The 27,779-nt window shown below is 41.9% G+C and overlaps 1 protein-coding gene across 13 annotated transcripts in view; it reads left to right on the forward strand.

The window, feature by feature from the left end:
• The window catches only part of ccdc73 (coiled-coil domain containing 73), a 127,972-nt gene that overhangs the window by 63,774 nt on the left and 36,419 nt on the right, over positions 1-27,779 (forward strand). For 12 of the 13 annotated variants that reach the window (XM_069902608.1, XM_069902596.1, XM_069902603.1 and 9 more), the window contains 4 exons: positions 329-367; positions 1,954-2,089; positions 11,470-11,549; positions 26,007-26,135. The exons of the other annotated variant lie outside the window; for it this stretch is intronic. In XM_069902608.1, coding sequence (XP_069758709.1) covers positions 329-367; positions 1,954-2,089; positions 11,470-11,549; positions 26,007-26,135 — 384 coding nt within the window. The remainder of the gene's footprint in view (positions 1-328; positions 368-1,953; positions 2,090-11,469; positions 11,550-26,006; positions 26,136-27,779) is intronic. 13 annotated transcript variants of the gene reach the window in all.

Here is a 27,779-nt window from a genome sequence, read left to right on the forward strand (position 1 = left end):
TAAAAACTTCACAATTGTTTTTTGAATTCAAACATATTACTGTAATATATTTTGAAGGAATATGTAAAGTGTGTTGCAGGTATATTAACTATCATCATGGAGAAGTACCATAGAACTGGAAGGTGAATATTTTTATGTGTTCTATTTCCCCTCCTTGTTTTGCTCATGTTTATTCCATACATTACAAGAAATATGAAAGAAATTATGAATAACGTTGTGTTTGCAACTTGATTTTTGTGAAATTATTTTGAACAATTGTGCTGCTTTGTTTCTATCTGTTATTTCCATCTGAGAAAATATTAACACAAAGTTTACACCCCCAACATAGGTTTCCAAGTATAATCTGGAAAAGAAGCAAAGTGAACTGGTAAGTCTATGTTGCTATCACTGTCAGGTCAGGTGGGGGAGTTGTAGGCAGAAAACGTAAATGGGATGGGCCTACAGTATTGAGTAAGAGGAAACCTTAGACACTGGTGTAGAGTATAGCTTCAATGACAGATACATGATTGTTTGACTTGTTTTTTTAAAATAAATCTGAATCTATGCTATGAATGTTAGGAATTTTTGGTTTGAAGATAAGACTTAACTGCAAAATTAAAGATCATCAAGGCAACACAAACATTTATTGGATACTTGTTTAAATTTTTCAATACAAGTCCCTGAATGAAGTATTTTATTCAAGCACCTGCCTGCTTTTTCCTCATATTATTGACGAAGGGCTCAGACCTGAAACTTTGGTTCTATATTTTGCTACATAAAAAAATGCTGAGTGAGCTGCTGAGTTTCTCCAGCACTTTTGTGTATTGAAGTACAATTACACCGGCTGCAGACTTTCTTGTTTAACTGAATGAAGTATATAATTTTGTCATGTATGTCAAGTAGAATGTTCACACAGGCCATATCCCACTGCTTCTTGACCCCACTATTTCTTGGCTTAAAAGCATCAGTACTTTCTCTTGCTGATACCAGTTAATCCCTTTTACCTTGTGTATGTTACCTTTATCCCTCTGTGAGGATTACTTGAATCTCTCAAATCCATGGGTCTTTGCCTCTTTCCACCTCCATAATCTTTCCAGACTCTGCTGCTGAACTTTGCATCAAACCTGAACAATTTCACTGATTTCCCCAGTTAGCTTCCCATCTTCCACACAGCTTAATCTTCAACTCATTAAAACTCTGTCGTCCATGTTTCATCTAACAGACACTCACTAAGACCTCTGTGTGTGGTGATCTATATTAGTTCCTGATCCACCATTACTTGAATGTTAAATTATTAAATCTTGTGGTCAAATCTTGTGCCTTGCCCTGCAGTGTAATGTCCTCCAGATTCTCTCTCTCATCATCCACAGTCTATTGTTAGCAGCCATGGTTTACATTCTGGAATTCCCTTTGGCCTTCTTCTTCTCCTTAAAACTGGTCTCAGTGGCACCTTTTCAATGATTCCCCTCAATAATCTCCTGTTTGGTCAGATTTGTTTTTGTTAATTTCTGCAGAATACTTTAGGATCCCTTTAACAGCATATACATGCAGGATGATCATCTTTATTACTTACAAGCAATATATACATGCACGGTTATAATGTTTGTTTCTTACAAGCTTCTTAACTGCTCAGCATCTGATCAAGTCCCTTTTCAAATTCTTCTTAGTATATTTCATTGTATCCAAGGCCTAACCTCATGATACAGAGGAGAAACTTTAACTTCCGGAATGGTCATAATATTATAAAAACTGAATTGATAATACTATTTAGATAGAATTTTATTAAAAACTCAATGCTGGAGAAACTTGATGAAGAGCTCAAACCTGAAACGTTGATTAAGCATCTTTATCTTTGCTATATAAAGGACACCATTTGACCCATTGAGTTTCTCCAGCATTGTGTTTTTACTTCAACCACTATGTCTACAGACTTTTGTGTTTTACTTCTAGATACAATTTTATTTTGTCTTGCAGGAGCAAAAAGTAAATTTGCAGAACATAGCAAAGGATAACCAACTTAGTCAACTGAGTAAAGTTGAGAAACGGTTTGCAGCAATAAGTCATCAGTATGGGTTAGTCATACAAGCTCATGGAAAACTAGAGCAGAATGGTAAATACATTTTCTAATTCTACATGCCATTTTCTCCATCTGTTTTTAATTTGTACACCAAAAACCCCATGGCACATTTTAAAAATCAATTCAATAGTTAAAAGTGATGAAGATGAAAAGGCAATTCAATCTATTTGAACCATTTTAAGGGTGAAATCCCACTAGTGCAAAATGTTAAATGCAAATTAAATAATTTTCCTCTTGGAATACAAACAAGGAAGGAAAACTTTATTTTAACTTCCTGTAAGTTTTTCTGCATTAGAAAATAACAAGAGATCCAAAAAGTACCTGCAAAAAAATAAATTCAATCAAATAAATAACTCTAAAGATAACCTAAATGTTGTTTAATAATCTAGTTAAGCAACGATTGAAAACATAGAGCCATAGATTCATATAATGTGGGAGCAGGACCATTGTTCAACTTGCCAATGTGAACCAAAATGTCCCACTGCCTCCATTTGGGCCATATCCCTCTAAACCAATTCATTGATGTATCTGTCCAATTTTTACTTAAACTTTGCAATAGTACTTAACTCCTCTGGCAGCCCATTCCATACACTCATCATCCTCTGTGTGGGGAAAAAAGCTACCCCTCAGGTTCCTGTTAAATCTATCCATTCCCCCCTTCCCCCCTTCACCTTAAACCACACATGTCAAACTCTGGCCCGCGGGCCAAATTTGGCCCGCGATATAATTATATTTTGCCCGCAAGATCATTTAAAAAATGTATTAGAGGTGGCCTGCTGGCCGCCGCGCCAGTATAGCACAGTAAAACAACAAATCCCAGAATGCATTGGCGTCAGCCCGCTAATCGCCCCTACCTCCTCTGTTTACGTTGCAGGGTCTCACCGTAGACTCTGGTTTTGGGGCTGGCCGGTGTCAGGGGAAGCCAAGGCCGCTTCCCAGTGCCCGGAACCGGAGGCCTCAGGCCTGACCTCGCCAGGACCGTTGCCCACTCCCCCTCCCTGCCGCAGACCGACCCGTGACTCACGGTGACGGGGCCGCTGATCCGCCGAGATGCCGCCCTGCAGCAAGAGCCGATGCCCCCGCACTGTCGTGTCCCCCCGCCCGCCCCCCACCGCAGCGCGGCCTGGCCGGTGTCAGGGGAAGCCAAGGCCGCTTCCCAGCGCCCGGAACCGGAGGCCTCGGGCCTGACCTCGCCAGGACCGTTGCCCACTACCCCTCCCTGCCACAGACCGACCCGTGTCTCATGGTGACGGGGACGCTGATCCGCCGAGATGCCGCCCTGCAGGGAGAGCCGATGCCCCCGCACTGTTGTGTCCCCCCGCCCGCCTCCCCCCACCGCAGCGCGGCCTGGCCGGTGTCAGGGGAAGCCAAGGCCGCTTCCCAGCGCCCGGAACCGGAGGCCTCGGGCCTGACCTTGCCAGGACCGTTGCCCACTACCCCTCCCTGCCGCAGACTGACCCGCGTCTCACGGTGACGGGGACGCTGATCCGCCGAGATGCCGCCCTGCAGGGAGAGCCGATGCCCCCGCACTGTCGTGTCCCCCCGCCCGCCTCCCCCCACCGCAGCGCGGCCTGGCCGGTGTCAGCAGAAGCCAAGGCCGCTTCCCAGCGCCCGGAACCGGAGGCCTCGGGCCTGACCATGCCAGGACCGTTGCCCACTCCCCCTCCCTGCCGCAGGCCGACCCGCGACTCATGGTGACGGAGCCGCTGATCCGCCGAGATGCCGCCCTGCAGGGAGAGCCGATGCCCCCGCACTGTTGTGTCCCCCCGCCCGCCCCCCCTTCCGCAGCGCGGCCTGGCCGGTGTCAGTGGAAGCCAAGGCCGCTTCCCAGCGCCCTGAACCGGAGGCCTCGGGCCTGACCACGCCAGGACCGTTGCCCACTCCCCCTCCCTGCCGCAGGCCGACCTGCGATTCACGGTGACGTGGCCGCTGATCCGCCGAGATGCCGCCCTGCAGCGAGAGCCGATGCCCCCGCACTGTCGTGTCCCCCCGTCCACCTCCCCACACCGCAGCGCGGCCTGGCCGGTGTCAGGGGAAGCCAAGGCCGCTTACCAGCGCTCTGAACCGGAGGCCTCGGGCCTGACCACGCCAGGACCGTTGCCCACTCCCCCTCCCTGCCGCAGGCCGACCCGCGACTCACGGTGACGGGGCCGCTGATCCGCCGAGATGCCGCCCTGCAGCGAGGGCCGATGCCCCCGCACTGTCGTTGTCCAACCCGATCGCCCGCAAACCCCCGCCCTCTCGCACACAGGCCTGAGTAAGTATTATGAACTTTAATCTCAGGATAAAACGATCTTCCAATAGTTTCATGTCACAGTGATAAATATATCCCTGGTTAAAAATGGTCCTGCACCTGGATACAAGCTCATTAGGCATAAAACTTGAAAAGTGTGTAAATCAAAGGATATCTGTACCAATGGAAAAAGGGCATGGCAAATAACCCTGCTAGAGTTCATGCCCACAATCAGTCACCCATTTGATTGTTTCAGGAATCATGTTATTCTCCCACATTCTCAATAGCCCTCAGATTTTACTATTCGACAGCATACTAGCAACATTTGACAAATCCTCTATAGAGAAATATTATTTATTGAATATTTTATTTCTCATTTGTAAATGCTTCTGGAAAGAGTTTATCCAGAACTATTATTAAAGATTTATTTTAATAAGAAAAAATTTAACATTACATATGTTGAAAGAAGAGAAAACATGCAGATGTTGTTGAAAATTTTCAATAAATATTTAGTTCGGCCCTCGACTTAGTCCAAGTTTTTAATTTTGGCCCTCCGTGAATTTGAGTTTGACACCCCTGTCTTAAACCCATGTCCTATGGTTATCGATTTCTCCTACTCTGGGCAAAAGATTCTCTGCATTCACCCAGTCTATTCCTCTCATGATTTTGTATACCTCTATGAGATCACCCCTCATCTCCTGCACTACAAGAAATTAAATGCTCGTCTGCTCAACCTGTCCCTGTAGCTCAGGCCCCCAAGTCCTGGTAACATTCTTGTAAATCTTCTCTGCACTTTCTCCATTGTGCCAGATATTTCTTATAGCACAGTGACCAAAACTACTATGGATCACTTTTTATTATTAATTTGGATGTGTACAATCTTGAACAGGTTATAAAGCGATAATTTCCATCAAACTTTGAATATCATTTGGAAACATCAACTTGGACATAATGGAGCTAAAATTCATTGAATTAGCAGATTTGCTTTTCCTGTTTTCCATTGGCTTGAGTGATCCTGGGGATCTTCAAATGCCAAATACTGATAGGCTCCCCTCTGGAGACCTCCAGTAATTGGGTGAACTTCCCTGGAAAAGTAAAGGAGGTGAAATGCTATGACAGGAGTATAGTTTCTGTTGCAACCTAAGAAACTACAATTGATATAATCTGTGAGACAACAAATTATTACAATATAAAATAGATGTATCATGGAGAGAGTATTAAATTCAAAAGGTGGAAGTGCTTTGGGAACCAATGAGGACAGAGGTGGATGTGGCTCTTGAGATATTGGAAGAAACCATGACCTGTAAATTGAAATATATTTCAATAGAGACAATCGATGCAGAGTCTATAAACTCTAAATTAGTAATGAGGGACAATTAAATAAAAAATGTATCATTGACCTCTTTTCATAATATTAGACATTGCGAAGCACAAGTGCTTAGACATTTGCCAATCATCAGCCCTGAACTATCTAAACAATAATGCTGAAAAATCTCATGCTATTCTCGTGCCTGCTGCCTTCTGGCAGACACTACTCTAAATTATGATTTGATTGTTGGCCCACTGGTTTTGTTGCCTTGTGCTTAAAGCTGGGGCAGTGAATGATCTGTGGATCATATCCTTCCTCATTTCCAACACTTTCTTTTATAACAAGACTTGTTTGCTGATCCTCTTTCAACCTCATCATTTATATAGGAACTCATCTGAATAATTGTGGATATAGAGTTAAGGATACAGAACAAGATTTTCTCCCATTCTGTGCGTTGAATCCTTAATGGTGGCCAACATTCATTCCTCTGTTACCAAGGAGAGATACCAGCAACATCCCTGTAGCTGATAGGTCTGTAGTTTCACCCATTTCAAAAAAATCAAGTGATATTGTAATTTTCCCTTACAAATGAATAATATCCAAATCTTCCAAGCTTTGCAAAATGAATGAATAATGCATGTGTAAGGATTGTAGGGATTGATGCTGGAATACCAGTTATTCACAATATACATCAATCTATGATCCAAGTTTGCTAATGGTACAAAGCTTGGTGATGGTATGGGATGTGAGGATGCAGAGAGGTTTTGAGGGATTTTTCTTTCTTTCTTTGGCTTGGCTTCGCGGATTTATGGAGGGGTATGTCCACGTCTGCTGCAGGCTCGTTGGTGACTGACAAGTCCGATGCGGGACAGGCAGGCACGGTTGCAAGGGAAAATTGGTGGGTTGGGGTTGGGTGTTTTTTGTCTTTTGTCAGTGAGGTGGGCTCTGCGGTCTTCTTCAAAGAAGGTTCCTGCTCGCCGAACTGTGAGGCGCCAAGATGCACGGTTGGAGGCGAGATCAGCCCACTGGCGGTGGTCAATGTGACAGGCACTAAGAGATTTCTTTAAGCAGTCCTTGTACCTCTTCTTTGGTGCACCTCTGTCTCGGTGGCCAGAGGAGAGCTCGCCATAGATATATGTATATAGATAGATAAGTGAGTGGGCAAAACATTGCTAATGAAAATGCTAAAATGCTGATTATCCATGATCAGAATGATCAGTGGAACAAGTTGGGAAGGTTGAATGGACAGCTCTTGTTCCCACCTGGATTTGACATTACTTAACTAGCTGAATAACTCATGTTTTTCTGATGATTCGCTTTCAATGTCCACAATATCATAAATGTTATATCTTATGGAATTCTATTTTTTTTTTGCAATCAAAATTCAGTGCAATGGGAGAATTCCAAAGATCTTATTCTCCCAATGAAGCCTTGTATTTCACCATTAATTTAAGTTAGCCTTGTCTATGATTCAAGCTTCTCTTCTTGAAGCTCACTGATTTCTTCTTCATTGGAAATTTTAAAAATAAAAATGGGTGATGCTGAGAACACTCTGCAAATCAGGCAGTATGTGATGTAAGAGAGCAAGAGAAAAGCTGAATTAATATTTATTGTAACTGTAAAATCTCTATTGCTCACTTTGACTTGTACTTTAAAGAAATGTATCCTTTGCAAGGATTTGGTTGAGCAGATGCAAATCTTACCAGAGAAAAATGAAAAGCATACTTTTCCTTTTATGTCTCTTTTGTGAAATGCCAACCGGCAACTTGCTCTGTAATATCTTGCTGGTATGGTTTTGAACTGCAGAAATTGCTGCTTGAAAAATAAATAATTATCAAATGAGAACTAGGCTCCAAATGTCAATTTCAACGGTTGATGGGTAATTTTGCAACAAGCTATCAGTATTTTCAAATTAAACATTTTGTACAAAATTCCTTTTGATTATTGATGAAGGCAACAAACAGTTTGTACCAAATAGGTTAATGCCTCTACTGAAAGATCCAGAGTTTTGAATAGGCATATTAACTGCTCCTCAGTTGACACTACAAATTATAATCTGTAGGATTGATTGATTATGGTACTTTTTAGTATATTTTTGTTTAAAGTGCATAAAATAAAAAGGGACATTAAAAGTAAAACCCAGGAAGATTGTTGGTATGAGTTTAAAAAGAGAGTAGTTTAGTTTTTTTAAAAGTTGGGACAATTTACCGCACATGTTACTCTATCTCAGGGGTGTCAAACTCAAATTCACGGAGGGCCAAAATTAAAAACTTGGACTAAGTCGAGGGCCGAACTAAATATTTATTGAAAATTTTCAACAACATCTGCATGTTTTCTCTTCTTTCAACATATGTAATGTTAAACTTTAGGATATAACTTTAGGAGGATAATGTTACAGGTCAGGAGTAGGTAGCTCAAGTTCACCCTTTGCTTGACCTGAGGGAAACATATTTGGTCCCTGTGGAGATGTAGTCAGCATTCACAGGCTGTGTCCATTTTGGCCTGCATCAGGACTCAGCATTTCCTGCTCATTCCTCAGGCTCTAGGCCTCTATTCACCCTCGACCCACCATTCCTCTACCTGACCAGTCCTTTACCCAACCTCTACTCACCCCTCACTCCACTCGCTCTGACTCTACCCACCCCATCCTATACACGTCCCTCTACTGTCTCTCCCCTCAACCTGTTCCTCCCTCTACCCATCTCTCACCCTCTAATCACCCCTCTCCTACTCGCCTTGCCCCTCCCCTTTTACCTCTTCCCTATCCACCCCTCCTTCTACTCATCCCTCCCTCTAACTGCCCCTCGCACCACCATAATTTCCCCTGCCCATTACTCCTCACCTACATCCTCTGCCCACCCCTGCTTACCCACCCACTCAGGCCCAGTATGCTGCCGATCAGCCTTTGTGGAATAGCGGGGGCCGTGCGCAACCTGCCATGTCCGTCGCGCCGACAGGAAATCACAGGCGCTCTCCAATCCGCCGCACCGCTCGACAGGTGGGAGAAGTGACTGGTTGTGCGGGGAGCCTTCCAACTGGCTTGCCAGCTGATGACATCGACAGACTTCTCGTGTTACAATTTTGTTTTCCCCGTTCTCAAAGTTTGCACGGTCAACCTGCAACACTCTTGCTCCCTCCGCGTCCCGTGGATCTGATGCCCGGGTGTTGTTAGAATTCCCAGCAGAAGGTTTGTGGAACTTTACCATTCTGGATTCCTTTTTGAGAATATTCTGGCCATCTTTTAAGGGGGGTGGTTTTAGGGGGGAGGGGATAGTTAGGGGGTGGGGAAGGATGTGCAATGAAGGTGGAGGATGGTGGGGGTGACATTACCAAAAAACAGCATCAGCTCTCGCTGCAGGGCGGGCCACCTCTAAAACATTTTTGAAATGATCTTGCGGGCCAAATATAATTATATCTGGCCCGCGGGCCAGAGTTTGACATGTGTGCTCTACCTGGATTGTAAAGAGAATTTGAATCCAACTGGAAGCACTTTTTCATTTTTTTTGGTGGAAACTCATGGAGGCTTTGCTGTCTGATCCTACAGACATATTAGTGTATTCATAAATTCAGTACAGATAGTCTCTGACTTATGATGGTCCGATTTGGTCCCTGTGGAGATGTAGTCAGCATTCACAGGCTGTGTCCATTTTGGCCTGCATCAGGACTCAGCATTTCCTGCTCACTCCTCAGGCTCTAGGCCTCTATTCACCCTCGACCCACCATCCCTCTACCTGACCAGTCCTTTACCCAACCTCTACTCACCCCTCACTCCACTCGCTCTGACTCTACCCACCCCATCCTATACACGTCCCTCTACGTGTTTGAATTTTCAGTGTCTCCTGACAGCGCTGTATCAGTCCCCATGCTGATTCCACTGCCCCACTCTCTCCCAACAGCCCGTGTTGGTCCCCATGCTGATTCCACTGCCTCACTCTCTCCCCCTAGCCCCGTGTTGGTCCCCACGCTGATTCCACTGCCCTGTTCTCTCCCCCTAGCCCTGTGTCGGTCCCCACGCTGATCCCACCGCCTTTTTTCAACTTACAATTTTTTTTGGACTTTTGATAGGAGTACTGGAATATAACCCCATTGTAAGTTGAGGACTACCAGTAGATCATCCAAATTACTGGGCCATGTTTTACTGAAATAAGAATAGTGAGACGATCAGCAATCATTGTTTTTTTTATCAAAGAGAAGTTTTGATGTCCATGCATGCACATCTAAATGCAGAAATCCAGAAGCTGTGATGCTTTGTTTCCCAAATACTGCATTATCACAGTACTGAGCCATATGGAAGTGATGGTGTGAATGTAGTTAATCAGTAGATTTTAAATTATTCTTCTTATATTTCCTGTCCATTGTTGCACTCTCTCTCCCTGGCTAATAATTTTTTTCAAAAATTACAGAAACATTAAAGGAGAACGTAAAGACAGAGTAAAATAATTTTAATTTGTTGTGTTTTGAGCAATTATTATCTGATGCATATGTGCAACTGCAGTTGCACTGAAATTCTTACTTGCAGCAGCCGACAATTAGGTTCATAAGATGCACCAATGACTGTAGTATAATGCACTATGAAAAAGAGAGATATATAAATATTCACAGTTATAGTTAGTGCAAAAATAAATTCTGTTTCAGAAATATATAGACCTTTTGGTGGTCCCAGAGTCAGTATTGCTGTATCAAAATAAATTGTTCTTGAACTAAAGGTACTGGATAGTCTATATCTTCTGCTGGAAGTAGCATGAGAAATGATCATGAGCAGGGTGATGAGTATCCTTTATGATGGCTGCCTTCTTGAGACTGCGCCTGATATCCATGTCTTGATGGACTTAGCTTGGCGTGCTACTTTCTGCAGCCTTCAACATTCCTATTCACTCAAGTTTTCAAACCAAGCCTGAAACTTGGCTGAAATTTAAAAAAAAATTGAAATAAAATTGTTAATGAGAGTCTGATAGAGTTGAAGGATGATGCATACATTGACCATGACAGTACTTTTCTCGATGTTCTGATTGCTTTATTGCAATGTAAAGTTATTTAGTGTAATCCATGACCCTGACTGAAAGAACTCAAGTTAATTACAGTAAAAGTCCTGAAATTGGAGATTGGGTCTGTCCAGATTTTTGGATTTTCCAGATTCTTGGGCAGTACATTTAAAATTCAAATTCAAGGAGAATAAAGAAGAGATGAACAGGTACATTTTGATAGTTCATTAACAAATCCATTTTTCATATAAAATGGGTATTTCTTCTTGGAAGTCCTCTAATCACAGTAACTTGTTTTTTGATATCATTTATATTCTTAAATATTTTTGGATGTTATCTTTAAACTGTAACATTATTCATTAAGCTGTAATTGACCTTTATATAGCAAAGAAGCTGAAGTATTGTTGAGGCATCAGAAATGTGTCAGGCACGGATAAGGGACCTCTTTTGCTTTTGTATTTGTGCTATTCTTTTTCCAGAAGTCTGCAGGACAAGCTCCACTATTTCAACTACCCCTCATTTATGCATATTTTCACCTGCATAAAGATGGACTATTTGTTGCCCTAGCTGCTGTCTCAAGCAAAGTATTCTATGTGGTAACTCCTTGGGCTACTGTCTGTAGCAACCCAAGGCTTTAATTGGAATTTGAAGATCAGGATGATATATGAGTTAGTACAATCTAATAGTGATATTCCCATGGTGCAAAGTTGTAGAAGGAAAGAAATCAGTTCCAGTTACCTTGAAAATTTTTTTATACAGTCTATCTAATGATTTGTTAACATGGACAATTAAAATAGTTTGCATGCAATGATAAAATGGATACAAATAATGTTTAAGATGAAGACTAGCATGTCTTTTTTACTGATTTCCAAAGGACATTTTTTTACAGTGGAGGAAGCAACAAGATTGAACAAGAAGCTAATGACTATGAATGAAAATCATGAGAGCACCATACGTGAACTAAAACAGGCGAGTTAACTACTGAACTCCTAAAGTTCATATTTCTTCTGTATAATATTGTTAACATTGGAAATAGATTTTTTTAGAATTGGTTTATGAATTCATGAGAAAATGTTAGGAAAAAAATGTGATTATTTTTTAACAGCATTAACATTCTTGAAGTAAGAAACTGATAAAGTCACTTTACTCTTCAAGCCAAGGCCATCTTACCTATGCATCTCATAGTCTTGTAGTTCTCGATTAAGTCACTTCTCATCCTTCTTTGTTCCAAAGAGAAAAGCTCTAGCTCTGTTAAGCTTGATTCATAAAACTCATTCTCCAATCCAGGCAACATCCTGGTAAATATCTTCTACACCCTCTCCAAAGCTTCCACATCCTGTAATAAGGCAACCAGAACTGAACACAATATTCCAAGTGTGGTCTAACCAGAGTTTTATAGATCTGCAACATTACCTCATCATTCAATCTCCCAACTAATGAAGGCCATCATATCAGAAGCCTTCTTAATTACTCTTATCAACCCATGTGGCAACCTCAAGAGATCTATGGATTAAGACCACAAGATCCTTTGATGCTTTCACACTGATACGAAACCTGCCATGTACCATATATTCTGCCTTCAAATTTGCCCTTCCAAAAGTGCATCACTTCACACTTATCCAGGTTGAACTCCATCTGCCACTCTTCCACATCTTGTCTATATCCTGTTGTAAGCTATGTCAACTTTCTACCCTATCCACAATGCCTCCCACCTTCATGTCATCTTATTGACCAATCCCACTACTTCTTCATCGAGATAATTTATAAAAATCACAAAGAGCACGGGTCACAGAATATATCCATCCAGAACTCCACTAGTTACTGACCTCCAGGCAGGTTACTTGCTATTGCACTACTACCACCCTCTTGCTTTCTACAGGCAAGCCAATTCCGAACCCACAGACAAGGTCCCATGGATCCCTTGCTTCGTGACTTTCTAAATGAGTCTGCCTTGTCAAATACCTTACTAAATTCCATATATGCTACATGTATATACTACCGGCCAACCTTCATCAATTTCTTTTGTTAGGATTATGGTGTGACAAAGGGTCATAGGCCAGAAATTATTATTTCCTGGGAAAGACGATACAATCTGGAATAATTTATTTTGAACTGGAAAGGAGAAGGATGATGGGAAGAAAATGGCAGATGCAACATCTCGTGGAGTCTTAAGTTTCTTTGTACAGAAAGTACTAGAGAGTGTGGAGTTATGAGACTAAAATCTGCCCTGAACTTTTGGGTGATTTCAAGCTATTAAAGCACTGCATAAGGAAGACAGTGGAAAACTGGTTCCTTAATTGATTAGATGAGGAAAAGTGTGAACCAGATTTTTCTAAAGTGAGATGAGGAGACACTGAAGCACTTCTTTGCTCAAATAATATAGAAACAGATTCACTTGTACAAACTAAAATGAATGCTAATTAATTATTAACTCTAACTCTAATCCAGTGGTTCTCAACATTTTTCTTTCCACTCACATACTACCTAAAGTATTCCCTATGCCATAGAAGCTCTGTGATTAGTAAGGGATTGCTTAAGGTGGTATGTGGGTGGAAAGAAAAGGTTTGAAAACCACTGTTTTAATTGTATCTAATTGACTTGTTATGTGCATAGTTTCATAACTCCAAAGGAAATAGGCCAATGACAATTTTTCTCAATCAAAGTATTTCAGTAACAATTGGGTCTCTAGCAGTGATTCTCAACCTTATCTTCCCACTCACATCCTACCTTAAGCAATCCCTTACTAATCACAGAGCTCCGATGGCACAGGGGTTACTTAAAGTGATATGTGAGTGGAAAGAAAAAGGTTGAAAACCACTGCTCTAATCTCTTGGTCGTTCAGCAGTGAGAATGTTGATTGACCAAAGGAACTGCTCACGTGAACCATCTGAGACTTTTATTTGTGCAAAAGCAATATTTATTTATTTATTTGTAAGGATAAAATACTTGTCCTGCATATATATATTGTTTGTCTGTATATGTGTTGTGTCTGGTTGTGTGTCTGCATGTTTTGTACCTAAAACTGGAGAACGCTTAAAAGCTTCAAATGCTGTAAATTGGACAGGAAATATTGACCACAAGTGGAATTTGTTTAAGCAAAGGTTTATGTTTTACCTGCAAGCGATTGGAATCAATAGCCAACCAGAATCACAGGAGATTGCAATGCTATTTACTGTGATGGAATCTCAAGCTCTGGAGGTTTTCAACACATTTGTTTTTGCTGAGGCAGAAGACCAGAGGAAATTCGACAAGGTTATTAAGATGTTTGATGAAAATGAAAACTTTGAAAGGTACATGTTTTGCTCGCGTATGCAGCTGCAGGGAGAGAGATTTGATACTTTTTTTTAAACAGACTTAAAACTATAAACAAGATTCAATGATCAGTGATCAAATTGTGTTCGGATTATTGATAAGAAAGCCAGAGAGAGGTTGCGCCGAGAGACAGCGCTTACCTTGGCGGGAACTATGAAGATATGCCATGCAAGTGAACTAGCTGTGCAGCATGTGAAAAAGTTCAGTGATAGTGTAAAAGCCAGTGAAAATGAAGGTATAGTCATAGGCATAGTGTCTGCGCGTGCGCGCGCGCGCACACACACACACACACACACACACACACACACACACACACACACACACACACACACACACACACACACACACACAGGCACGAGATACATAACCAACAAAAAGATGGAGAGACATTCAATTGTAAATGATGTGGTACTAAGCATGCTCCAAGGCAATGCCCAGCTTATGGAAAAGTCTGTAACAAGTGCAAAGCAATGTTTTTCCAAAGGAAAACTAAACAGAAGTAAAAGTGTACATGGTATAGAAGACACTACACATTATAGAAGAAACTTTTCTCAGCGATACACTTTTCATGGGCATGGTGGAGCAGGAAGCAAACAGCGTTGAGCAGGATTAATGGACTGTGTCATTGCATACAAATGGAACAAATATTCCTTTCAGGTTAGACATAGGCAAAGGTCAATTTGATCTCAGTGTGACATCAGGGCAGTGAAGATAAAGCCATATGTCCATGCAAATCCTGTACTGTTCAAAACATACAATGGACAGAGCATCGACATGAAAGGTACATGTAAACTCAAAGTGAAAGTTAGATAAAGAGCACTGTGATAGAGTATATAGAAATGTTTTTGGGAGATAAATTGGGAAAGGTTTTAGAGTCGGTCACATGCATACACTTTAAAACAGACCTTATTTGAAATACTGGAGCTATGCTAGACATAGTAGCTTCTCACACCTTTTTGGAAGAGTTTTGAAGAGTGCTCAAGAGATGTCACTAATGGATTATTGTTTACCAAGGCAACAGATGAAAGAGCAGGCTGGAGCTACTGCTATCTGAAAGGAGAATTTGCTGCTGTAAGAGAGTCATATGGTTTTGTAAGCAGAGAGAGTCCAACAGGCTTTCTCTCAGTCTGTGTGTGTGTGTGTGTGTGTGTGTGTGTGTGTGTGTGTGTGTGTGAGAGAGAGAGAGAAAAAAACAGAGAGAGACACACAGAGAGCACTTGACAGTGTTACAACCAGCAAGAAGTTGCTGGGTCTGGAAGTTGCCAGGATAACCTGGCAAGCTTTTGGAAGACGGCCTGGTCGAAGCCCTTATGGTTCATGCAAGAGGAGAGGACTGGCTGTCTAATTAGTTTCACTTGGAATAAGTGAAACAAAAAGGAACTCTGTGGTGACCTGAAAGAAAGAGGTTATCACCTGGAGAACTCTGATGGGGAAAGTTTCATCAGCAAGGAACTGATGGAAGTACATCAGTTGTGGATGTCCTGGAACAACACATCTTTCTCTGAAAACCAACAAGAACTTTCCTGAGTGGTAACCATTTACCTTTTGAGCACCAAAGCCTGGTGAACTTTATAAATGTTAAATTCTATGCATAGAATAAGAATTGCCTGCAACCAGTGAACTTGAAGGAATGAGAAGTGAGATCGGACTGTGAACCAAAGAACATTTCTGAACTTACACACACATTACATACATGTGCCTAGAATCAGAAGGGGGTTAAGTTAATAATAGATGTTAAAGTTTGATTCTGTTTTCATGTTTAAAGATAATTAAAAACAACTTTTGTTTCAGTAACCATTTGTCTTGGTGAATATCTACTGCTGCTGGGTTTATAGGTCCTCTGGGCTTGAAACAGCACCACCTCAGGTTCACATTAGTCCCAGATTGACATAATTCACTGCTTGGTGACAAACTTAGTCAAGAAGGTGTATTGCATTAACAGTGACCATGCACAGAACAGAGTAGAAGAAATACTGCATCAATTTCTTGACATCTTCAAGGGGTTTGGAGTTCTACTATTCACCTATAAGATGCAGTTAAAAGAGGATCCACAGCCAGTAATGCATGCCCCGAGGCAAGTTCCAGCGCCACTGAAAGAAAAGCTCCAACAGGATCTCGACTGAATCACAGCACTAGGGGTCATAAGGAAAGCGGAGGAGCCCTCAGAATGGGTGAATTCAATGGTCTGTGTCAAAAAGAATAACAGTGACCTACACGTGTGCATGGACCCAGAAGACTTGAATGCCAATCTAAAAAGGAAGCATTATCAGATTCCAACCAGGGATGAAATTGCGTGAGGTGAGGAGGCTGGCACAATGTTTTTCACTAAATTGGATGCATCCCAGGGCTTCTGGCAAATAAAACTGCATAATGATAATACAAAATGCTGCACATTTAATACACCATTTGGCCGATACTTCTGTCTGAGGATGCTTTTTGGAATTTTCTCAGCTCCAAAAACATTCTACAGGGCAATGGACCACATCATAGAAGGCATAAATGGGATACTAATGTACATGGAGATTGTGTACTATGGGGATCCACATAAAAACAACACAACGAAAGGCTCATAAAAGTGCTACAATACATCCAGAAGTATGGATTAAAGTTAAACAGAGAAAAATGTCAGTTTGGTGTGAAGGAAATCACCTTTTTGGGAGATAAACTATCAGAGGCAGGTGTGGACCAAAACAAGAACTGAGAGTTGGTTTGATCAGATATCTTCATTAGATCTTGGTCCAATTAATTATGGATAGCTAGTGTTCCATTGGTGCCTTTTTAAAAATTTAAATTAAGATATGTTAACATATCAGCCCACAAGTTTCTGGTGCCAAATTTACACCTTATAAACCTACATCCTTGGTACTTTTTTTTTGACGGTGCAAGGAAAGCAGAGCCCTTCGAGAAAACCCACAAAGAAATGGGGAGGACATACAGACTCCTTACAGACACCACAGGACTCGAACCCCAGTTCAGTTCTGATCACTGGCGTGTAAAGCTGTTGTGCTAACCACTACACCAACTGTGCTGCCTCTATATATAATTTAGTCAATTATAAACTTTTGCCTTTGGTTTATGTGCAATGGAAATAGTTTCCCTCGGCTCTTTATAATAATTTACTGCAAAATTACAGCTCAGCCACAAAAGAGCATTGATCTTTACCCAATAATTATCACCATCTCTCATTGTGTTTGGGAAGAATTCCCAATTATTTGGCTTCATGTTTGAGTTTTATTAAAATCCTTTCTGGTGTGGCTATTGAGAAGAATTCACCAATTTTAAGTTCAGATGATCATCAGTCCTTGGATACTAAGGGATACCAATCACAGTTAACTATCAATGAGAAAAAATGGAATTTTATTTTGCTTAGGGAGCATATCATTGCATTGATGGTCAGTATTAATGCAATATAATTATTCTTTGACACTGAATTTTACAGTTGTGTTCACAATTATTTATTAAGATTATTATTAATAAATTTTGTTGTGCAATTTGATGTTCTGTGGAGATTTATATGGATGTATGAAATTATCAATGTAAAATTTAAATAGCTGGCAATTTGCTATAATTATAGTAATATTTTTAAGAGGGCATAACAGCGACTTAATGGCACTGTCACTTGTTGGGAAAAAAAGTGATTTACACCCTTTACTGGAATATTTAGGATAGATTATTAACTCTAAATGGTGCTCACTTAAAAGCCTAGAGTTCACCATTAGTAGATTAAAGCTAATATGGTCATATAACATTGGCTTCACCATTATTTTAATGGAGGCTTTAACTGATTTAAAATAAATTGAGTAAAGCTGGCTTTAAAATAGTAAAGCAAGCCCAGTAAGAATTCTAACTAATAAAACCATACTCAGCAAGTTTATTATTATGGTATTGTTAGTAGCAGCAAATTTGATATCCACATCAATATATTCTGTGTGTATGTGACAATTTAAGTTTTGAGAGAGAAAATGTCAATTTTTAGAGTTTTTCAATTGACAGTAGACCAGAATTTATAATTGCTGTGATCTCGCATTTAACTATTCAGGTTTCTCACAATGAAAAATATTGTCACTGGAGTAAATTATATTTTTTGGGGGTACGGGAGGAATTAAAAAGATAATTTTAACCCACAGTAGTACATTTGATTTCTGCTTTCCTGGTGTCATGTCCCTCAAAAGAAAATGTAAGTATTTACCAGCTAACATTTTGAAACCAAAAAATGTTTTAGAATAGAACATAGGGAAACTGGAGGGACTCAGTGGTCTCACATGCTGAATCCCTATCGTTTCTTTGTTCACTCTTGATTCCAGCATCTGCAGTCCTTGTGTTTCTTAACATTTTAGGATAGATGCATTCATTGATAAGGCTATCTTCAATGCTTAATGCTCTAATGGAAAATTCTTAGACTGCAATTTAATGGATGCGATTACCAGTTTATTTTAATGGTGCTGTAATGACTTCATCCCTTTGTACACTAATGGAATATATGTGCAAATTGATAATATTTGAAACAGTTTAAAAATTAATTTTCCCATATTTTAACTGGCACTGTGATAACACATTACCCATTCACTACCAGGAATTTCATTCAGATAAAAAAGCAATCTGCCTTCAACTACGAGTCTGTTGTGAAATGAGTTTGGCAGTCCCAATACAATTTCTTGTGTAAATGGGTTCATACATAAGTTATCCACAATTTGACATTATAGGCCTATGGATTGACATTGTCAATTAAAGATTGGTCTTAGAAAGAGTTAGGAGGAAGGATGGAAAGTGCAAATTACAGATTAAAGTTTTAGGATTAAAGCAGAATGGAGGGAACTGCATTGTGGATTTGGTTATGTTATAAATGATCTGGGTTGTAAGTGGTGATGGTAGGTGACCCATGACTCAGCTGTACAAGAGGGTGGTGGTCAGTACAACAGCTCTGTACACACTGATCTTTGTGCCTTTCTTCAGATACTTGTTGTTCCAGACTCTTTTGAACAGCCTGCTGAATACACTGTGTGCCTTTGTCAGTCTGTTGTCAACCTCTTTATCGATCTTGGCTCCTGACCACCGTCCTGCATGGCTCCGAGTTGTGGGTCACCTACTGTCACAACCTACAACTCCTCGAATCCTTCCACCAACACTGCCTCCACACCATCCTCAATATATCTGGAATGACACCGTCACCAACATTGAAGTCCTTGAACAGGTGAAGGTTACCAGCATTGAGACCATGCTGTTGAAGACGCAGCTATATTGGGCAGGGCACATCTCTAGAATGGAAGATTGTGCTGTATGGCGAACTCTCCACTGGCCATCATGACAGAGGGGCTCCAATAAAGAGGTACAAGGACTCTCTGAAGAAATCACTTGGTGCCTTTTAATCTTCATTTCCAATCTGTTATGTATTTGAGGTTTAGAAATGCACAGCACACGGAGACGTAATGTTTAATTCATGGTTAAATACAAATCTAATATGGTTCCCCGCAGCAAACAGTATATGTGAGTGACGATGTCATCATGCTCAGTGTGATTATGTCATATGCTCGTAGACGTATATACATAACACTTGTCACATTGACCATCGCCAGTGGTCTGCTCTAGCCTCTGATCGCGTGGCCTGGCAACACACCATTCTCCAGTTTGTCACCTCCTTCGAGGACGCACACAGGGCTGGCCTTGAGGACAAAAGGAGATGGAGAAAAAACCTTGTCACAGCAGCACCAAACCCAGAACAGAATTTCCCTTGCAGCCGCTGAGGCTGGGGCATGTCTGTCTTGCATTGGCCTCGTCAGCCACCAGCGAGCCTAGAGCAGACATTGTCAGCCCCCTTCCTAAATCTTCATTTGCGAAGTTAAGCCATGATCTGGGTGCTCTTGTTGTATGTACTGCTTGCATTTTGCTTTTTCCTCTGTCACTTGCCAATAGCCAGTTTCACTTGGCTTTTCTACCCACCTTCTCCCACATCTGGCTGCATTCCTGAGCTTTATCTTCAAGGCCTTCCTTTTGAATGAACAACAAAAATGAATTCTTATAATAATGAGTTTATTGTCGTATACATTGTATAATGAACATGGCACTGAATTCTTGCTTGCAATAGCTGAACAGGTTAAAAAAAAAGCTACAAAACAAACTCCAATAATATATTTGCAGACACAAAGTGCTGCAGAAACTCAACAGGTCATACAGCACCCATAAAAAGTAAAAGGCAGTGGAAGTTTCAGACCTGAACCTTTTTTTATCAATTCAAAAAAACAGGCAGATATCTTAATAAAAAGGTTGATAGGGAGGAAGGGGAAGGAAAAGAGGTTAATAGGTATGCGATAATAGGTAGATGTAGTTGGGGTAGTAGAAGAAAAAGAAGCTGAGAAGTGGAGGGGATGAAGGCAGAGGGCTAAGAAAGATAGCCCTCTGATAGGAGAAGGGAAAAGGGGTGGGAAGCTGGAGGAAGAGAGACAGAAATGAGGGAAAGGGAAAGACTAAGGTGGAGGTAAATGGAATTGGAGAAGTTGATGCCGTCTTGTTGGAGACTGTTGTGATGGACTATAATCTGTTGTTCCTTCATTTTAAGGGTGGCCTCAACTTGGCAGTACATGAGGCCTTGGATAGACAAGTCAGTGTGGCAATGGGGTGTGAAATTGAACTGGTTAGCCACTGGGATCTCCTTATTGTTGCAGTGGACAGAGTGAAGGTGCTCAACCAAGCAATCTCCCAATCTGCGTCAAGACTCCCCGATGTAGAAACTTTCTCTTCTACCCTCCCACCTACATCTTAGCTATTACCCTTTGTTCCTCCTTCCTCTTCCCTCTCCACCTTTTTATTGAGGTATCTGCCTGTTTATTGACCCTCCTGAAGGAGGGCTCATCTGAAACATTGACTACCTTTTACTTTCAATGGATGCTGCATGTGTTTTTCCACCATTTTATGTACTGCACTAGACACCAGCACCTGCAGATTTTCTTCTTTAGCTACAATAGTGTATTTAATTGTATTAAAAAGAAACAATAGATACAAAAATAGATAGATATTCAGTTATCCCAGTACAAAAAAAATGTGACTCGGCAATAGTGCAGACAATTCTTTTTTAAGCAGTCCCTGATTAGTGTAACGAAGCAAAGAGCTGTAGGCTGTTGGAAAGAATGGACATAGTACAAAAGCCAGGAAGATAATCTCCATAAAACACTGATTTGGCTCTGCCGAGGGGATTGTACCAATTCTGGTCACTCTATTGATTGTAAAAGAGATTTAGTGGGAATGTCTTCAGTCACGCAGACTTCTTCAGAACCTTTGCTTCTTTTGCACGAAAGGTTTCTTGGTCTTCTACCACAACTGAGTATTGACCATATAACCATATAACTGTTTACGGCGTGGAAACAGGCCATGTCGGCCCTCAAGTCCACGCCGGTTCACTTGAACAACTCCACTAGCTTCCCCCTCCTGATAAAACATTGCTGAAATAAAGTCCATAGTTCACTGCTGAAAATAAGGTGACACAATGACAGAAGCAAGTAGAGCTGCGGTCACATTTCCAGCTGATAGAATTTGATCCTGATCTCCAGTGGTGTCTGTGTGGAGTTTGCATCTTTTTCTCTATGATCATGAATTTCTCCCAGGTGCTCTGGTTTCTTCCCACATCTTGAAGATGAGATTTTAAGGTTAATTGGATACTGTAAATCGTCCTAATGTATCAGTGTATGGTAGAACCTGGAAAGGATAATGGGAATATGGAGATAAAATGGATTAGTATAAATAGCCAGTGTGGTCTTGTAAGACGGGAGAGCTTGTTTCCAATCTTTATAACTCCATGACCAAGACATAAACCTATCTGTGATCATATGGGAAAAGTTATACATTATTGAGCTAAGTTTACCAAGGATCTCCCGGAATTTCTTTTGTTGCAATTAATACACGTTTGCAATGTATTTGATTGTATCAAGAGCTGTAAGATGAAGACCCAATTCTCTGGTTATGGATTATAACTTAAGCAGAGGATAAAGTTGGAAAAGGTTTGCAAGCTTAGTGGGATGCATATGTTTTCTGATATACAAGTTCCACATTTGCCTGTTTGTAGTCATATTGTCCAAAATCCAGACCCATCAAATTCCATTAATTAATTTTTCTATAATACCATTTGTCCCTTTTACAAGCTTCATCATGTAATGACCAATTTCTTTCCTTCCTGGTAACTGACAGTCTAAAATTTGTTGGTGATCCTATTGGACCCTGGATTGATCCTTCAATCCCCTTTGCTCTCCATCTCAACAATATACACTTTCAGCTCTGTGAGATTGTTTCATTTGCCCTTGATTTAGCTGGTGCTCAAATCCCAATGATGCATCTGTTTCACCTATTCAAGTGTAGCACATTCAATAAGCAAACTTGAAGTACATGGTCAAAGGCTTCAATGTCCTGAAACATCCAACACATAACTGCATGCTTCTGGCCTGAATCCAAGATTGGAATTGAGGGAGGAGACTAGGGCTCTCATCCTTTATTTGGAAACTATGGGGAGGAGTTACCTGGTCCGAGCAGGCCAGTGAGGTCCCCACCTGCATTATTGTGTTCCACCACATTGATCCCTTTCTTTTGGATAAAGTCCTGCGGGGTGAAGTGGGACAGTGTCCATTATCTCAGGTCATGCACTCTATACCAGTTCATAGATTCATCTGGTCCAGTGGCTTTATCTGCCACTGTGATTGCCACAGCACTGATGGTGTCGTCATTGTCTCCTGCAGTGTGGTGATCCATCTGGCAGGCTGAGTGTCCGGGGGCAGAACCATGGCAGTGTGAACTGGTTCCAAGGGGAGTGGAAATGTTGGTTGTTCTGCTGCAGGGACCTGAGGGATTGTGGTGGTGATGGTGCTAGCTGTAAGATATCATTTACCTGGATGATACCTGGGATCAGCTGGTCACTGATGAGGGCTTCTGGGGCACCTCCAATGCCGGAGCCCCTGTTTGATCCAGGCCCCTGATGGACATTGTGTCTCGCCGTCTATCCGGGTTCTGTACGTGGTGTACTTGAGATTGGCATGCAAGAGGTGCACCTCCTTGACCAGAGGGTCTGCCTTGTGGGTGCTAATGTGTCTGTGGAGAAGCACCGGCCCAGGGGTCATCAGCTAGACCGGCAGTGTGATTCCTGACACTGACCTTCTAGGGAAGGAGAACAGTTTCTCATGTGGGGTGGCATTCATGGCCATACAGAATAGGGACCTGGTGGCATATAGTGCTTCCGGGAGGACCTCTTGTCTCTGGGAGATGGATATTCCTTTTGACTTGAGGGCCAAGAGGATTGCCCTCCAGATAGTGCCATTCTCCCTTTCCATATGCCCATTCCCACGGGGATTGTAACTGGTGGTTCTGCTTGTGGCTATACCCTTGGACAGGAAGTATTGTCACAACACCTCACTCATGAATGAGGATCGAGGGGAGAGATTGCAAAGGATTTTATGACCATGGTCATATCTGAACAGGGGATTGCAAATGGGAAGCGGGAGTACTTTTCCACAATATTAAGGAAGCACATGTTCCTGTTTGTGGATGGGAGGGGGGCCTTGAAGTCCATACTGAACTGTTCAAAGGGCCAAGTGGCCTTGATCAGCTGAGCTCACTCTGGCAGGTAGAAGTGAGGCTTGCAGACCAAGCAGTTACGGGGAGGTTGTGGGCCCTCATGAAATGATAGAGCCTGGTGACCCTGGAGTGGCAGAGGCTATCATGGAGTGCTTGAAGGCGATCTACTTGTGCTTTGGTGCAGGTTCCCCTGGATGGAGTATCAGATGGCTCATTGAACTTCTCTGGCCGATAGAAGATTTCATAATTGAAGGTGGACAGCTCAACTCTACACCTCAGGATCTTGTCATGTTTCTCTGCTGTTTATTGTTGAACATAAAAGCGACGGCTCTCTGGTCTGTCAGCAGTGTGAAGGGTCTACCAGCCAAATAGTACCTCCAGTGGTGCACTGTCTCCACTTTAACTTGTGCCTCCTTCTCAGTGGCTGAATGCCAAAGATTGGGACCCTGAAGGGTTCAGGAAAAGAAAGTTATGGGCCTTCCTGCTTGGAAGCCAGGGCTAATTGGAAAGGGATGGATTCATCTATGGCCTGCATAGCCCCCTTGGCAATCTCCCTCTTAATGCCCTCAAATGCCTCATGGGCCTCTGCCAACGGAGGAAAGGTGGTTGTTTTTACCAGAGTGTGGGCTTTGTCCGCATAGTTGGGGATCCACTGGGCATAGTAAAAGAGGAACCCCAGCCTTGGGGTTCTGGGTAGTGGGAGTTCCAGCATGCGCTCAGGGTTGGGGGCAATGACACCATACTCTACCACATACTCCAGTATTGCCACTGCATAGTACTGAACACATACTTTTTCTGATTTTATGTTAAGTTCAGGGTCTTTGCAGAAGACAGAAACTTTTGCAAGTTCTCGTCATATTCCTGTTGGGTATGGCCACAGATGGTGATATTATCCAAATAGGAATATGTGGATTCATTTATTTTGTCATATGCAGTGAAGAGCTTTCATTTGTATGCCATTCAAAGCCTAGCAAACAGTCACCACATTCCGCTGCCATTTTCAAAGAAAAAGGGAGGAAAGAAATGTAAGAAACAAAGTCTCTTCAGGGACAGCGAGTGGTTAAGGATCATACCGTCACCTCCTCCAATGTAGCTGCATCCCATATCCAGCTATATGTTTGTGTTTAAAGTATTTCCATGGCCTTGATCTTCCTTACCATTGTAACTTCCTCCAGGTCTCCCGAGATCCCTGTGTGTGCATGCACACGCAAACACGCGCACGATCATGCACACACACATGGTAAATAGTACTATGATTTAAGTAAGCATTCAGTATTTTCAGATATTTGTGTTACAAATAAGTGTTTTCATCTAAAATTCTCCCCCATGAAGATTAAGTGCATGCCATCATCTTCTGACATGTATATTATGTGTACTTGGGTTTGCTCTTTACAATCACAATTACTTGTAATTTTTTTGGTTGAAATTTCAAACATAAGCCGGCTTAATTTTAAAATAGCTGCAATATTAATGTTCTGATAATTCATAATCAACTTTCACAGGAATCTCTGCAGGTTCCATGAGAGTTATCATTTGGTTGTGAAAATAATAAACTTTCCTTCATGAATCTGTTTTAGGTAACACTTGGGAAAGATTTGGCTGACATTTACTCAAAATAAATGGGCTGTATTACCATTCCTTAAAATGTGAAAGAATGATCAAATATTGTTCCCAATTTTGAAGATTAAAGGCTTCATTATTGGCTGTGTTTTAAGGGATATGAAGCCAAGATAGGTAAATGGATATGGCCTGTAGATCATCCTTGAATAATCTAAGTGGCTGAACATTTTTGAGAGACTCAATGACCTGCTCCTGTTATTTACACTTTATGCTTCACCAGATTGACTACCAATTGCTGAATTTTTGTTCTTATTGTTTGTGAATACAGACATTTAAAAAATAACATTTCATGTTTTAGTACAGTTACAATTACTTCATAAAATTAAACTTATTTGCACCATTATTTGATTTAGTCCAGAGCAGTTGAACACTTGTGATGCGATAAGATGGAATTCCAGTTTCTTGGAGAAAAGTTAAACAGACCAAACATTTTTCTGATAAAACTATTACTGCTCCGAATGCTTAGCTCAATATGATGGCATCATCAAGAATCCTTGATACTATCAGAGAGTTACATTCATAACCTCTGCTGTTTGTCTGAGTAAATGTCAATGTGCTCAAGGAGAGAAGGATATAAAGCAGACTACCCTGCAACAGAAAGAGAGCGGGTGGGGGAGAAAAGGGAGAAAAGGGCAACATATTTATGACTTGAAGTTCCATAAGTTGTCATTAATTGAGATCAAAGCACAGAGCATTTATTTTTTTGCACCCATCAGTTCAAACAGCAGAGTAAATTAATGATTGAAATTTGAACTATACTTGTGCAATTGAAAGGCAAATTGTTGAAGTCGAAGGGTTAGGCTTGTGTACTGTTGACTTACCACCGGCCTGCTTTTAGTTTGGTAAAGCAGAATTGTGTACAGCTTCATTTCTTTCAAAAAGAAATGGCAGTTTAAAAGTTAATGATATTTAAATGACCTATTGTACACTTTTGTCTGTATTCAGGAACTGGAGAAAGTAACGGCAGACTTGATAAGATCCAAGGTCACTTCTCAGTACAATCTGGGAGAAGACAACATCCATCTTACAACACAGCAACAACAGCTGCAAGAACTGAAGCAGAAACTACAGATGGTTTCATAACAAATTGAAATTTTAATCACTATGTACTCTGTAGATGGCATTAAGTAGATATAAACACAAACGATTTTACAGTGTATTTCCTCAGTGTATTGTTTGTATATTTTGAAGCTGCTTCCAGAAATAAAATTTAGATCATTGCAATTCTGCCAGGCAGGTGGTAGCATTTTAGTTTGCTGGAAATAAGAATTTGTTGAGAAGCAGTTGATTTGCAAATCACTCATAATACAATGCCAGCATTACTCTATTCTGAATAAAGAATACTGTAGCAGGCAGAGCAACTGCATGAGTAAACAGGCCGAATCACCGCAACACTGCCGAGAAGGAACCCATGCCTCGTGCCACATGTGGGCGATGACATCACTTCCGGAAGCTACTGGGTATGTCGCCGGAAGTGGGCAGGCCAGCACAGAGCCATGGCGAATGCAAACCAATAAAGTTCTTCTTTGGTTCACCCTCACGCTGTGTGGACAACTCTACTTGGTAGTGCTGCCATAGCAGTCGCTATAGTGGTGACCCAGATGGCTCCAATGTTTTGGAACCAGCATCGATCGCACGAGAATGCAGCAACTAGCTGAATCCACAGTCGCAATGTTTGTGACCAATGTAATGGGCATACATCTCCCGCCATTTTCGACAAGCCAGCCCAGGAACTGGCTGCAGCTGGCTGAGTTACAGTCCCACATCAAGGGAATTGTTTCAGAGGACACCATCAGCACCCAAGATGCTGCCACAGGTGGCAAAGTAAGCTCCTTCATCGAAAACCCACCGATGGAGTGCAAGTACAAGCAGTTCTGATGTTTCCTCCTCAACACCCTAGAGCTCAGCTTACATGAATGCACCATCAAAATCCTCAACATGTAGGGCCTGGGCGACAGAAACCCCTCCAAGCTAATGCATGAGATGGTGGGTCTGGCAGAAGGGCGTACAGACTGTTCCCTGTTCAAAGCTCTATTCCTCTCAAAACTACCAGTACACGTATCCTTGGCAGTTTCGGACATGAATTTCAGTGCCCCACACCTCATAGCCAAGGAGGCAGACAGGCTGTTCTGCACACCACAGCAGAGCTCCCTCCACATGCAACTAGTCTACGCAATTGGCCCCACCAGAAACACCAGCAGTAGCTGCAGCACAGCAGCAACGTGAAAGGCGTGTGGAGAAGAACAACAAGTACTGTTTCTACCACTGCCGATGGGGCAGGAATGCCCTGCGGTGCACCCCCCCCCAAAACTAACATGGCGATGGGAAATGGGCAAGCAGGCTGTCAATAGTGGCCTCGGCGATCGGCACACAGAAAGGCCTACTCAACTCAGGGACACAACACCTAAGGCCTTCCCCTGAAAGTGGCTAATGGGTCCTCCATTCCCAGCTATGGAACTCCGCCTGGTCACCATCCATATTGCAGACGCTGTTTACCAGTGGGAATGCACCATTGCAGCTGTGGGACAGGCACAACTCGTAGCAGATTTCCAAGGGCTCACAAACATGACAAGATGCTGGTTAGTAAATGCCACAACTTTCCAGTCTTTCCACCTCACCCTGCGGAGGTTTCCTGCCATTGGGAATCCACGCCCTGAACCGACAAGTATGCCTCCTTATTGGCCAAATACCCGGCTTTATTGGCGCTGAACTTCCGTG

This window comes from Narcine bancroftii, chromosome 1 (genome assembly GCF_036971445.1).
Source record: "Narcine bancroftii isolate sNarBan1 chromosome 1, sNarBan1.hap1, whole genome shotgun sequence".
NCBI lineage: Eukaryota > Metazoa > Chordata > Chondrichthyes > Torpediniformes > Narcinidae > Narcine > Narcine bancroftii.